The sequence below is a fragment of the Vitis riparia genome, chromosome 12, assembly GCF_004353265.1.
Source record: "Vitis riparia cultivar Riparia Gloire de Montpellier isolate 1030 chromosome 12, EGFV_Vit.rip_1.0, whole genome shotgun sequence".
Taxonomy (NCBI): domain Eukaryota; kingdom Viridiplantae; phylum Streptophyta; class Magnoliopsida; order Vitales; family Vitaceae; genus Vitis; species Vitis riparia.
The window spans coordinates 2352673-2367927 of NC_048442.1; the positions used below are offsets into that span (position 1 = coordinate 2352673).

Consider the following 15255-nt stretch of genomic DNA (forward strand, 5'->3'; position numbering starts at 1 on the left):
AAAATGAAAATTTGATATAAGAACATCAATTATATTATATATCCTAGAAACTTTTCAAACCAACTACATGGTAACTGTAATGTTTTCTTCAACCTCCAACAAAAAATTTCTCCCCTTCAAACTGTAAGGGCCCAAAATTGGTCTTGCAATATTGAGTAACTCAAATGAAGCTACATTCAACTCATAATATTGACAATGAAAGGATTGCCCCATTTCCTAGAAATTTTTTTAATATTATGTGTGAGGATTCTAGAGGAATGTTGACCCATAGATGTTGTAAATCTTACATTGTTTAATTTTATCTTAATGGGTAAACTACAAAAATCATCCTTGTACTTTCATCTCCGTCTCAATTTAGTCCCTAAACTTGTTTTTTTTTTTTAAAAGCAAATTCAACCCTACACTATGCCCAAATATTAAATAGATCATTCTATTAAGATTTTCATTAAAAACTGATGTAGAAACCCCTGTGAAAAGCACGGAGACAAATTGGGCACATTCAAATATATCATATAAAAGCTCATAAATATCTAAGTGCTTGTCACATTTCTTCATCCTTTTTTTGATAGAAAATCTTAGTAGAAGGGCTTATTTGATATTTTAGCATAGTTTAGGGAAAAAAAAAAAAGGAACAAACCCATAGGGCCTAGATTAAGACAAAAGTGATAGTTTAAGGATGATTTTTTTTTTTTTTAAGTTCATCTATATTGGTTCTTAGTCTAATTAACCTAAAAACCTTGTGAAGCATAGCCTTTGTGTGTCTTCTTACTTAGAAGTAACCTTTACTGAAGTTTCATAAACTAGAACCATACCATCCACAAACAACATATATTCTTAGCGTAATTAATTCGAACATGTACAAAAAAATGGAATGCAATACAATTTCACTAAACCATGAATACATCCTCGAAAACTAGTCGAATTATATCATAGGGAATATTACAAAAGGAGAATACAAATACCAATACAAAACCTAAGAACCAAAATAATCTTACACATGTTTCCTCATGTCCATATCTATAGCAAGACATTCTAACACATCTCCTTATTCAATAAGAAAATAATTTCCAAAAACTAAACATCAAAATGGAAAAACTCTTGCAAATTATTTTCCACCAAAAGGAATATCATATAATCACTAGTTAAAACCAAATTAAGATTATGGAATATCTTCCTACATACATATTGAGACATGCAACATCCTAAACATACTCTTAATAAGTTTATCCATAAAAAGTAGTAGTATTATTGTTGTTATTAGTAGTACTGTTGTTGTTGTTGCTAGTACCAATAATAAATAAGTAAATAATATCAACAATATAGTGTTTTCTTTTTCTTCTTCTTTCTTTTTTTTTTTTTCTCTTTTGTAAAAGAAGGATGCATAAATTTAACATCATTGGATTACAACTTCTATAAACATTCCTCTACCCCCACACATGATTCTAAAAACCATTCATTTTATTAACAACACCATGATCAAGATGTGCAATATAATCCCCTGACTTATCTCTGTCCCTAAAAATTATGTAAAATGAATGCCAAATAAATAAAATAAAATAAAAATAAATAAATCAAATCAAATAAAAAGCAGTAGAATACAAATGAAACATTATTTTGAAGTGTTTTTTCTTTTTTTTACATACTTTAATTAAATAGTTACATCATTATATAGGAATAGACATTTGAAATTTCAAATCATTAGTTGTCAAGCCACCAATTTTATCAGTAAAATGAAGTTATTATGAGATAGAAGATGAAGAAAGCAAGAAACCCAGAGTCAAACCCAGACTTCTCATCAATTAATGAGTTAATCTTTCAGTTGAATATAGATCAGTGCTTCTTCTTGGCTCAGCTATTTCCAGTTCTACTTCATAAAGTCTAAAATAAAAAATAAAAAATAAAAAATAAAAAATGGTGAGAGAGTAGAGTGAACCTGATTGATTGAAGAAATGGAGGCATATGGATGGTGATGAGGACCCAAAATGAGGGAAATAAACCTGGTGAGGGGTCAGATCCTAACGTTCCTTCTGTAGTTTAGATCTCCCATTACTTCATTACTCACAGTCCACCCTGCACCCAAACCAGGAAAGAAAAGCTCCAGCTGCTTCAGTTGACTTCCAGCTTCTACTTCCACTAATAATAATCCCCAATAATAAAAGGAGTTTGTTTTTGGAAAGAAAAATGAAAATATTTTGGTTAAAGATAAGGATGAAAATATCGATAATTATAGATATATTGGTACTTTGTTTTTATTGATATATAGGATATATCAGAGATATATGGATTGATATTTTAACACAGAATGTCGATGAAGTAAAAATTAATAAAAATTCAAAAAATATTAAAATAAATTTTAAAAAATTATATAAGAAGTAAAAATAGATATTTTAAAATTATTTTTTAAAAAATATATATAATTTGTCATATTTGATAATAACATCGTCTACATCAATAAAAAATATAAATTTTATAAATGTACATTTATTATTAAGTTGTATTATAGATTATTTTACAATATTATTATGATAATATGACTAATTTTAAAATATATTTAATATTAAAATTATAGTCCATTTTAATTTAAATGTATTTAATGATATCAAATAAATAATAATATATGTATAATTTTTTTAATATTTATATATATTATATTTAATAAATATATAGATTATATAAAAAAGACCTATTAAGAAAATTATATTTTTATATTTTTGGTTATAAATTAAATCAAATATAAAAATAAAATAATTATAATTTATTTATTTAATAATCAAAAAATAAAAAAAATCAATTAAATATCAGTAAAATATCTTGAAATATCGGTTAAAATAGGAAAAAAAAATCGAAAAATCGATAAAATATAAAAAAATATCGGTATTCACAGATATATTTGTGATATATCTGAATATTTTAATCATTGAAAAGGACCACATAATCTTATTATTGTTTTTTAAAAATTTAAATGTAACTTAAAATTAGATATCAATACTTATAGGTATTTGCCTTTTTTTTTTTTTTTTTTCAAAAGAGGGCTAAAATATAATTTTTAAAAATTTAATACAATATTTGTGTACACCCCCATATGGGGCTTGTTTTTTTTCATTTGCTGTAGGTCACACTTCTTGCCAAGTGGAGGGCTCTTAAAGAGCCAGATGCTGCTTCCTGGTTGGGTGGTCAGTGAATCAGGTAGTGGGTTGGAAATGCAATGGGGTGGAAACACCTGTTGGAGGATATTCAGAAGGGCTTTTGGGGCTGTTAGAGAGGAGTTTGGGTTATTCTTTTGAAGTGTGAGGGGGACCCCCCCCCCCCCCCCTCTCTCTCTCTTACCATGAATCCCGACTGTAGGAGGCGTGCAGCAGGAGGGAAAGTGGTTGGGCAAGCCATGCTTGCTGACCGGTGAATAAGAAGACAGAAGGAGTAAGGGGAAAAGGATTTTTATTTTTTTTAAAGAGGTAGGAGAAGAATTAGTTAGGTTTGATTATCTTTTAGTTTATCTTATCTTATTTTTGAGGATCACCTTACGTTTCTTGCTGATATCTAGATGATTGCTTTGATTACCTAAGGAGGCAAACTTATTTCTGACTTTTGTTTATTTGATCTTTGTTTTCTCCTGTATGAGCTACATGTTGGATATATTTTGTGTTTGTGTGTTAAGTTCATTGAGATCCTCCCACCAGGCTCTTTTGAAAGCTCTTTTGGTCTTTGTGATCCAGAGCTTGGTTTTAGTGGTATTATCTCCCCTTATACATTGCTCTGTTCTTCTTCTTTTTTTTGTTCTTTTTCTTTTTCTTCTCTTTTTCCCTCTATTCCTGGTATTTTCAGGAGAAGAGATTCGTTAACTTGAGGGTGAAGCAAAGTAGCAAACTGCTTGGGTATATTTTGCAGAGTGAGGGGAGGAGAGCATTCCAGTTTTCCTGGTGTTTGGCTGGAGATATTAGAAAAAAGGAGATTCTTTCTTGGACGGCAATGCTACAGAGAAAAGGGTGGAGACATTAGAGGTTTGAAGAAGTAAGCTGAAGCTGTGAGGAGAGGCCCAGGCGGAGTCGCAGAGTCGCGGAGAGCAGGGAAAGAGCTTGTCAGTTCGATCCAGTTTAACTTGTCCAAGCAAAGGCTTCATGTTCTCATGATAAATAACACGGTTACCACATGCCTACGCCTTCTTCACTGTTCACGTCAACCATACCCATTTCCTCACTCAAGCTTGCAGGAATCAAGCATCCTCCACCACACCCATTTTCCTCTCATTCATTCTCCATCCCACTCCCTCACTTACATGGAGTCTCACGGGTGCATGCTATCCTTCACTCTTTCACATACCCATTAAAACCACCCACCCAAGCCTCCATATCCATACAACCCACCAAACCCGCCACTCTCTCTAAACTTTCACCTACCTGTGGGATCCTCCCTAAAAATGCCACATGGCTCTCTCTCCCTTGCACACGCAGACGGTCCCCCTTGCGACGCGCGGCATAGCTCATTCCACCCGGGAAAGAATTATGTCCGGCCGATGTTCAACCTTCTCCGGATATCTCACATTCGGAATTCTGTCCGGCCGACGTTCCACCTTCTCCGGATATCTCACATTCGTAATTCTGTCTGACCGACGTTCAACCTTCTCCGGATATCTCACATCCGGAATTCTGTCCGGCCGACGTTCAACCTTCTCCGGATATTTCACATCCGGTGCCTGACGCCGGATGGGAGAGGAGGGCGATTCAACTTCCCCGGTTAGACATGTCCGGATCCTCTGATGGCTCTTACCCGAAGAGCATCCGCAGCCGACAATTCAGATTCCCCGGACAACTTGGCTCATCAGACACTCGCGATTCGCCGGATCCATTTCCACCCACAATCTTCTGCTCCTCTTGATTTTAATAGGCATGAATGTTTTTTTTCATAATTCCGGAATAATGGAATATGTGATATTAATTCATGCAAAATAAATGGGTTTTGGTGGGGGCCCTACATACTTGATTTTATGATTGATTGATTGATTGAATTGCTATGCATGATAGATTTTATTCTGCTCTATGATATGCTAGAAATTATTCCTTAATTGTGCACTAACCTCGTTTCTTGATAGCTCACGTTGGCTCGTTGCTCAGGTACATATCTACTCTCATCCTAGTCATTCTCTTTGCATGTTTTAATTCTTATATGTGCATGATCATTCAAGATATTCATTGATTTACTCATCAATTGCCATGTCAGCTTTATTTTATTAGTAGAGACCCGACTTTAGGGACTTAGAGGGGTGCTATAGTTTTTACCACACCTTCCCGATAAGTAACCTGACCCCCGAACCCAATCCGGTTTTTCACAGACCGCCTTTTCCAAAATAAGGAGTCACACTTAGGGTTTTTCTTTCTTATTTTGTTTACCCTTTAAAAATAAACAAAAATAAGTGGCGACTCCAAGTCATTTTCTTAATCAATAAAATCATTTTTCGAAATAAAAATCGAGCTCGTCATCGAGTAGGAAACGCATGAGCCGAAATGCGGGGTCCACAATTTGATTCCCTTAAAGTATGAAAGAAAGAAAAATTAAAAAAAAAAAAAAATATTTGGATGTTATGCCAAAGGAAAATAAAAATAATAGAAAAAGTTGAAGGAAAATACTAAAACATTTTCTTGAATAAAAGTGATATACCTTTTATTATAGAACTTTATTTTTTATTTTTAAAAAATAGAAAATGATATTAATTTTTTTTTATATATAAAACGTAAAAAAAATTTAAAACTTAAACTCTTAAAAAATATATAAAAGATTGAGTTATTGAAAAAAAAAAATATTATTAAAAGATTTAAAAATTTATTAATGTAACTCTTAAAAGCTGAAGATAAATTCATATATTATTATAAAAAAAAAAATGTTATATTTTCTATAAAAGTTATTAGTATTTCCTATTTGTTAAAAAACAAAGAGTGCACTCATAGCATTCAATTATTTAATTTTTTATTTTTATTTTTGTTACACGTTTTTCTTACCTTTTTTTATATTATATTTTATTTTATTTTTTATTTTTATTGTAAATCTCCCTACATCCTTTTCTTAGTGCATTCATAACTTAAAGATTGGGTTGCAATTTTCTTTTTCTTTCTTTTTATTTCTTCGTTTATTTTATTTTATTTTATTTTTACCAAAATACACTTTTCTTTTGTCTTTTCCAATGGGTTAGCAGCAGAATAATGTTGACTTCTACAAGAACCACCTAGCTCCTTTCTTGATCTCTCAAATTCCCCATTTGCTGCAAGAGAAAATCAGCCAAATGGGTAGATGAGCTTCAACCCTCTCCGTCAAACACCTACTATTCTCCTTTCCTACAACCCTCCCTTTTCGGTTGTAGTTGTTATGAAATTATACCTAATATTAAAATAAAAATAAAAATGGAGCAATAAATAAATAAAATAATAGGCAAAAGTACTAATATGATAAAAACCCTCTTAATTATGAGGAAAATCTTCATATATATATATATATATATATATCCACTATGAAGATAAAATTACAATCTCTCTTATGGATCTTTTACATATTTACGGTTCCTTTTTCCATCACTTCTCGAACAAAGTGATATTGAACTCTTATGTGCAAACTTTGATTGTCATAGAACAAGGAAATCTTCTCTTGTTTGTGTTCAAACTTCTCCAATAATCTTTTAATCCAAATAGCTTCTTTGCAAGCCTATGTAGCTTCCATGTACTTTGCTTCTATTGAAGATAGAGCCACAATAGTTTGGAGTTTAGTAACCCAGTTCATAGTTCCTCCTGTAAGTATGAACACATAGCCCATAGTAGATTACCTCTTATAAAGATCACTTGCAAAGTCTGAATCACATAGCCTTTGACAATGAATTCTAATCCTCCAAAACATAATGCACATTCAAGATCCTTTTAATGTATTTAAGAATCCTCTTAACTATATTCCAATGCTCGTTCCCTGAACTTGCCATGAACCGACTTACAATTCCCACTACTTGTGCAATATTTGGTCTTGTACAAGTCATAGCAAACATTAAGCTTTCCATTGTTGATGCATACAATGTTTGAGATAGTTCCATCCTTTCCGCTTCATCACTAGAACTCATACTCGAGGATAATTTATAATTCACAAGAAGTGGGGTAGAAACTAGTTTACAATCATGTATTTTCTTCAAATAGTTTTTTAATGAGAGCCAAATCTTTCTAATTTGTTTATCTCAATGAATTTCCATCCCTAAAATCTTGTTTATTGATCATAGATCCTTCATTTCAAACATCATAGCCCATTGTGCCTTTAATTCTTGCACTCAATCTTTGTTGAGGTTTGCAATCAACATGTTATCCACGTATAACAATAAGATAATAAAATTCCACCCTCAAACCTCTTGTAACATATACAATGATCTAAATTGAGTTTATTATACCCATGACTCAATATGAAGGAATCAAATTTCTTGTACCAACATTTTGATGCCTGTTTTAGACCGTACAAAGATTTGGTTAACTTTCAAACCAAGTTCTTTTTCTTATTTTCTTTAAAGCCTTCTGGTTGGAGCATATAAGTTTCTTCTTCAAGCTCTCCATGAAACGTAGTTTTCACATCTAACTACTCAGGGTGTAAATAAAGTTTATCACACATAGCTAAGACTACTCGAATTGATGTAAGTCTAACAACTAGAGAAAGATCTCATTGAAATCAACACCTTTTTTTTAAGCATATCCTTTAACCACCAGTCTTGCACGATACCACTCCATTCAGTCATTGCCATCACGTTTGATCTTATAGACCCACTTGTTTCCATTTTTTTTTCCTTCCAGGTGGTAGTAGCACAAGTTTCCATGTCTGGTTCTTATGTAAGGCTTCAACCTCCTCTTGCATTATTGTTATCCATAAAGATGACTGTTTGTTTCTAATAAAACTTATAGTATTTACCTTTTTCATCAGTGTGTTATCTCCTTATTCACTTTGTAGCATGTTTTCTACAACGATGGCATCTCTACTAATGATAACTTTGTGGGCAGTAGGATCTCATAGGCGATACCTCTTTACTCTATTAGCATAACCTAAGAATATGCATTTTCTAAATTTTGGATCTAGCTTTGTTCTTTTTGTGTCATTATACATCACACAAACAGGACACCTAAATATGTATAAAGAGGAATAGTTTGTTGGCTTACTAGTCCACATCTCCATAGGTGTCTTCATCTCAATTGTTGTCGATAGAGACCTATTAATTATATCACAAGTAGTTTTGGTTGCTTCAGCCTACTATGTTGTAGGTAGTCTTATAGTGTTCAACATAGCTCTCATTCTTTCTACGAGAGTTCTATTTGTCCGCTTTACTAAGTTATTTTGTTGTGAAGTGTAAGCAATAGTTTTATGTCGTCGTATTCCTTCTTGACTGCAAAATGCGTCAAACTCTTGGTTATAGAATTCTCCTCCATGTATGTTCTCAAACATTTATCTTTTTTCTCATTTCTAGCTCCTTATGTGCTTTAAAGGCTTTGAATACTAGAAAAACATCTGACCTTCTCTTGATAGGGTACGTACCCAACATGGTTTGGAGTAATCATCTACAAACAACACCAAATAGTTTGCGCCCCCAAGAGATGTGACTAGTGATTCCCAAACATCATAATGAACCAAGTCTAGAGTGCTCTTATTTTGTATAGTAAATCTACTAAATCTTATGTTACTTATTGATAACATACTGTTTTTAGTAAATCTACTCAAAGCACCATTGGCCACATTTATGATGACATGATCATATGAATCAAATAGATTTTTAAATAGACGTTCAACATGTTCCTTCTTTTCAATGTTATTCTCCATAGATAATAGTTAAAAGAACAAAGTTTTCATGATGTTAATGTGTTCAGTTATCGAAGTAGATTTTGACATTTGAAAAGTGTAGAGCTTTCTTTTCAAAAATATTTTATTGTGCAACGACTTGGTTTCATATAGTTTTGTCAAGCTATCTCAAACTTCCTTTTTCAATTGTAAGTCTAAGATGCTTGACAATATATTATCTACTGTCAAATGTAAGCTTGAAACGACATCCCCATCCATTTGCTCCCACTTTTTGTCTTTAACATTTTCTAATCTTTCACCATTTGCTTCTAGACAATTTTCCTTCCTTAAGATGACTTTCATTTTCATTTTCCACAACCCAAAATTGCTCCCATTGAATTTTCTATTTCAAATTTCGCTGTTATTTATTTCACTTTTACAATGAACAATAACCCAGAATTTAGTCATCTTGAGATACTTAGATTTTGAAGGGACTAAAATCATAAATTTACCTACTACTATTAGGAAATTGACAAATTTGAGATGCTTGAAGGCGTTTGTAGGTATAACAATCGTAATAGAAAAAATAACTAATTGGGTAGTCATTACCTAGAATGTGATATCCGATTTGCTTCACTTGGAAAAGTTAAGCATAAATGCAAATCCAGATGATGAACGATGGAATGTGATCATGAATGATATCATAAAAGGAAGTTTACAACTTAAAGTCGTTGGAGACTCTTAAATTTTTCTTGGCAGAAGTTATTTGAATGACTTGTGACATGGATCATCATCAATAAACCTCTCAAGACTGTACTTTAGATTTACCGTTGGTAGTCATCTAAAGTGCATACTATCTTGATTACCACTTGAAGTTGTAGTTAAGTTTGAAGAAAAAGAAAGATGCTTGAAGTATGTGAATAGTGAAGGTGTCCCAATTGAAATTAAGGAGATATTCCAACATGCTACTTAATTGTTCTTGGATCATCATCTAATTATTACCAGTTTATTAGAATTCAACATTGGAAATATGAAAAATCTAAAATTTTGTTCATTACAAAAATGTGGTAAATTCATACTATTTAGTTGCTGATGATGAACTAGATTTTAGATTAACGTCGACCATATGTTTCATGAATATCTCAGGCTCATTTGGCACCCAATAGCAACTTCAATTTCCAAAAGTACATACGACGATCACTGGACGAGGATTTCAAGGTCGTAGTCAGCATCAGGTTGTAGATTTAAATACTAAAATATTTGTGGCCATATCTGCATTTTTCAAATTGCATTTCTCTAACTCTCATAATGTGTATTTTTGAAAATCCTTTGATAGCCCTCTGATGCGGTTTATTGTCGTTATCTTCATGCTCCTAGACGTACATGGTAAGTATGGTTGCTTACGTTCAAGACATTTATTATTTGGATATTTTGTAGTATGGTGTCATAAACCCTGTTTGAACTCGATTAACCAGGTTGGCATGTGTATCTCTGGGTGTCCTGCGTTCCTCTTTTGGTAAGAATAAATTGCTGCAATGTAATTTAATTCATCTTTTCTTCAATCTTTCAATCACCAGTCCATTTTGTTGTCTTTGTAGATAGTGATGATTCTGGGAACCAAACTGGAAGTCATTGTAGAGAGAATGGCCCTTCAGCTAAAACATCAGAACTATGTAATCAAAGGAACGCCTCTGGTTAAGCCCAGTGACAATCTCTTCTGGTTTGGGGACCCAAGATTTGTTCTGACTCTTATTCATTACACTCTTTTTACGGTAATTTTTCTCCATAAACCAAGTTCTTTGTTGAATATTGGTGGATCATTATTGAACTATCGCATACTACCTTTACTGATTTATTTTAGAATGCATTCGAGCTGGCCTTCTTTATCTGGGTTTCAGCGAGTATTCGTTTGTTCATTTATTCTTTTAAAACTCAATGTATTAGCAATGATTTAATATTCTTCATTAATTTGGTGTTTATTCATCATGTGTTCTTGGGTGTTGCCCCCTTTTTCAGTCAGGTGCCTTCTAGATCATATATATCAAGAGTGTGCTGATCTAAGACTCAAATGCATTGACATAAAAATACAAGAAATCTAGGAAAAATACTGATCTGTCACAAAAAATAGGCACATATTACTCATCCATGGGTGCCTGTCAAATCATGATTAATGAGCAGGTCTAGGGTTAAATACATGCACGAACAAAGCATCTAATTCACAAAGTAGGACATATGTGTAGTATTGATGGTACATTGCATATTATCACTTTTGATTGGTAAAGATTCGTTTCAAGAAATCAAATAGCTTGAATTGTTTCTGCAAAATATGGTTTTCAATCATGCTAGTTAATGATATAAACTTTAGTAACATGTTAGAGATGTCTTACATGAAACAGCAAGAGAATTGAATGATGAGGTTGAAAGAAAAGAGGATGATACAGTTCAACATTTTTAATACTTGCTATCTATCTATGTGAATTCTCAACTTTCTTTAGGCTTCATGATCAAATATGTGAATGGTAAGAGTCCAACACAACAGACACCAAGCCCCAGCCGGACCATCAAAGAATTGGAAATTGGTAATTAAAGATAAAACAGGAACTCACATTGAGGATCTTTCGAGTTAAACCCAATTTTATATAAAACACTAATTTTTACAGAGAACTTTCTGTTATCTCCTCCCCATCATCAACTTCTCTTCCTGTGATATTCTTCTTTTCAGAGTTCAATCTATATGATCATTTTTGTAATTCAATGGAAATGTTTCTCGCAGTTTCTGTTTTTTGGGTTTGTTCTGTTTTCTCAAAGGATAATCTTGTATGTCTTTGATGGGTTTTTCTTATCCTAGTTTGGTTGTTGAGAAAAGTGAGGAAAAGGATGGGAAAAAAAAAAGGATAATGGAACTTTTGATTTTTCTGGGTTTTGCATGCTATTTTGGAAGTGCCATCTATACTACCATTAGGCATGGTGAAGTGGAGGTTTATGTTTTCTTAAAGAATTGAACTTTTTATTGTTTCTTTTCCTGATTGTTCTCCGACACCAAAAGAAGCATTGAGGAATTTGAATAAAATTTATGGGTTTGCTGTATTTGAACGTATATTCTCACTTTAATTGGTTTTATGATATTTTGTTGGGTCTGGAGATACCCTTTTGATATTATTCTTATTGTTGATGGATACTTGCCTTTTTCTTTGAATCAAAAGCTTTGATTTGATTGCAACATATCTCAAAGTGTGCTTTATTTTGTTGTAACAGAAACTAGTGTTGGAGTCACTGAATGACAAAATCAAGAATAAGGCCATGAAGATTGTCTCTCGATTTCCAGGTTCTCAATTTGTAGTTTTTGTAACTCTTAACCACTCTGGTTGATTTATGAGAAAACTAAGGAAGTTAAAAAGAAAACAAACAAACAAACAAGAAGTAAAAGCTAAAGAATTGAATCAATCTAATGTTTTATGTTCTACAAAGTCAGACCAAACAAAACCACTAAATGTTCTCTGGATTTCTTTTCACAGAAGAAAACCCAGTTCTTAAAAGCTTAAAAACTGATAAGTGCAGGGGTGAGTTCAAAATGTATTAGCCCAGACGGAAATGATCAAAACAGTACTAGCAAGGTTTCCTTGGCTTCAGTGCCTCCAACTCCTCGAAGTGAGGGTGACATCTTGCAGTCCCCAAATTTGAAGAATTTCACGCTTGCAGAGCTCAAAATTGCCACCAGGAATTTCCGCGCTGATGGCTTGCTAGGAGAAGGTGCTTTTGGTCAAGTTTTTAAGGGGTGGATTGATGAACATTCATTTGCTACTGGCGAGCCTGGGTCTGGTGTGGTTATTGCTGTGAAATGCCTTAAGCTAGAAAGTTTACTAGGTCACAAGGAGTGGTTGGTGAGTTTTGATTTTCTGATTGCTCAGAACTGCATTATGTAAGGTAGTTTGCTAAGTGATATCATTTTCTTAATCTCTTATGGTATTTGCGGTCCTTCAGGCAGAAATTAATTATCTGGGACAGCTTTATCATCCTCATATTGTGAAGCTAATAGGTTTCTGCTCAGAGGATGAGCAGCGGCTTCTGGTGTACGAATACATGCCACAAGGCAGCTTGGAGAATCATATATACATGAGTGAGTTCTTCCTATCCATCCCTTGGTTCATGACCCCACATGAACAAAACAACTCTGATAATGTCTTGTGATTGACTCATTAATATTGCTTTTGTTGTAACTGGAGGCTCATACAACGAACCTCTTTCTTGGCACCTCCGCTTGAAGGTTGTTCTTGGTGCTGCAAAAGGGCTTGCTTTTCTTCATAGTGCTGAGACACAAGTGATATATCGGGACTTCAGTACTTCAAATATCCTGCTTGATTCAGTATGTGATCAGTGAAGCAGATAGACTTCACACTTCTTCGTGGTTGCATTTGACGAATCCCAGAAAATTTACTTGCTTTTCCACTGACTCTTTTTATAATTCTGTCACAAAACTACAATGCAAAGCTTTCTGATTTTGGACTGGCCAGGCATGGTCCAACAGGTGATGAAAGTCATGTCTCTAGTATGGTCATGGGGACCTATGGATATGCAGCTCCAGAATATATAGCTACAGGTATCATTCAATGCACTTCTTTGTTTCACATGTGAAAACTGTTTGGAATTTATGGTTGGTTTGAGGGATGTGCAGTGGATGGAGGTCATATCCAGGCTCTTTTCTTTCATATTATTGTTTTGATCTACGGATATGATTTTGATGATTTTCTTTTTTTCAAGTACTTATAGGGTATTCAATATAGATAATGACCCCACTTCTACTTATTTTAGGTCATCTGACTGCCAAGTCTGACGTATATAGTTTTGGAGTTGTTGTCCTGGAAACATTATCTGGTCGAAGAGCAGTGGACAAGGGACGGCCCCTTGTAGAACAGAATCTCGTTGACTGGGCCAAGCCCTACCTGGCCACCAAAAGCAGAATCTTCCGTGTTATGGACAAACGTCTTGAGGGTCAGTACTAACTGGAGGGAGCCCATAAGGCAGCCAGCCTTGCATTACGATGCCTATCCATGGAACCCAAGTTCAGGCCAAGGATGACGAAGGTTGTAGCAGCATTGGAGCAGCTCCAGGATTGCGAGGAACGAGAAACCACCAGCAGCAATTCAAGTGGTGGGGCGACGCATGGGATATGGTTCAGATGATGTCAGGAATGAAAAACATGCCGCTGCTGCCTCCTTTCCTCGAAGTACAGTTGATGCTAGGAGAAAAAAATCTGTTCGTACGGTAGGGACCCATGTCTTGAATCCCCACTCAACCCCAACTACCACTTGATCTCCTCTTTAAATGGCGACTCTCTCCAGGGGATAAGGTGGCTAGGGCTGGCCAACAAGATTTCGGGCAAAATCTACTCAACATTGGGTTTCCTTCACTCTCTCCAGCTTCACCCAGCCCCCATTCCTGAACCTAGGTTCGGAAAAGTTTGTGCGGCTCGAGTAAGTTTCTGGTTTTAGACAAAGAGGGTGTCTATGATAAAATTTATTACTTGTTATTTAATGACTTAAGAATGATTCGAGCATGTAGAGTCATAAATGTAACAGAAACTCGATAAATAAAAAATCATGTGCTAAATAGTCCTAATTAAAATTTCTTATTAAATAGATTTATCTAAATTAGCCTCACAATATTATCAATTAAATTACTATTAATATTAGATAATAAAAAATCCATGTCTGAAATAAAAATTCATTTTCTAATCCCCAATCCACAATTCTTTCAAATATAATCTCGAAATTTCTTTCTTCTTTATTCCAAGCTTTTTATCAAAATTTTTAAAACTATTTTTATTTATTTGTTTATTATTTTCCTTTTTAACCATGTTAATAATAATAATAATAATTTTCAAACCTACCACCATTCTCATTTTCCAAACTTGGACCCCAAGATTACGTTTGGTTTCCCAAAAATACGATGGAAGGTAAAAAAAAATATTTGAAAAATGATTTCTTATATTTGATTACACCATAAAAAATATGAAAAAAGTCATATATAATTAAAATTAGTAAAAAAAATTATATATTTTTAAATTATTTAATTTGTGTATAGAAAAGTTAAATAGATAAAATAAATTTGAAGTAATATAAAAAATAATTTATTAACTTTAAATCTATTTTTTATTTTCCAGAATAACAAGAAGTAAGTGCACTGTATGTTGTATATGTTGCTTAATTGAAAACACATTTATTAGAAATTGTTATAAAAATAAGGTTTGTCGTGAGAATAAATTGTAAGTGTTTTTAAGTTTTTTTAAAAAAATTGAAAATGAAGAACATTACACTCATAATAGGTGTAGAATGCTAGAGAATAGATCAAGAAAATGAAAGAGTATGTAGCCACTAAGCTATATTGAACTCTTTGATGCATATGATTGTTTAAATTACTTAAATGTGTTATCTTAACAAGTAATAAACATACACGGGAAGTATAATTTTTTTAAAATAAATA

At 33.2% G+C, this 15255-nt stretch overlaps 1 protein-coding gene and 1 long non-coding RNA gene across 2 annotated transcripts; both read left to right on the forward strand.

Moving 5' to 3' along the window:
- The first annotated feature begins 9920 nt into the window (after positions 1-9920).
- On the forward strand, positions 9921-10316 carry LOC117926174. The gene is made up of 3 exons (XR_004653072.1): positions 9921-10010; positions 10112-10161; positions 10251-10316. It is a non-coding gene; the product is annotated as an uncharacterized LOC117926174 (long non-coding RNA).
- A 2247-nt stretch (positions 10317-12563) lies between these two features.
- Positions 12564-14399, forward strand: LOC117926277 (probable serine/threonine-protein kinase PBL10). The gene is made up of 4 exons (XM_034845363.1): positions 12564-12892; positions 12996-13138; positions 13249-13372; positions 13585-14399. Exons 1-4 carry the CDS (start codon positions 12736-12738, stop codon positions 13773-13775), a joined length of 615 nt encoding a protein of 204 aa, XP_034701254.1. The 5' UTR covers positions 12564-12735; the 3' UTR covers positions 13776-14399.
- Positions 14400-15255: the final 856 nt, after the last annotated feature.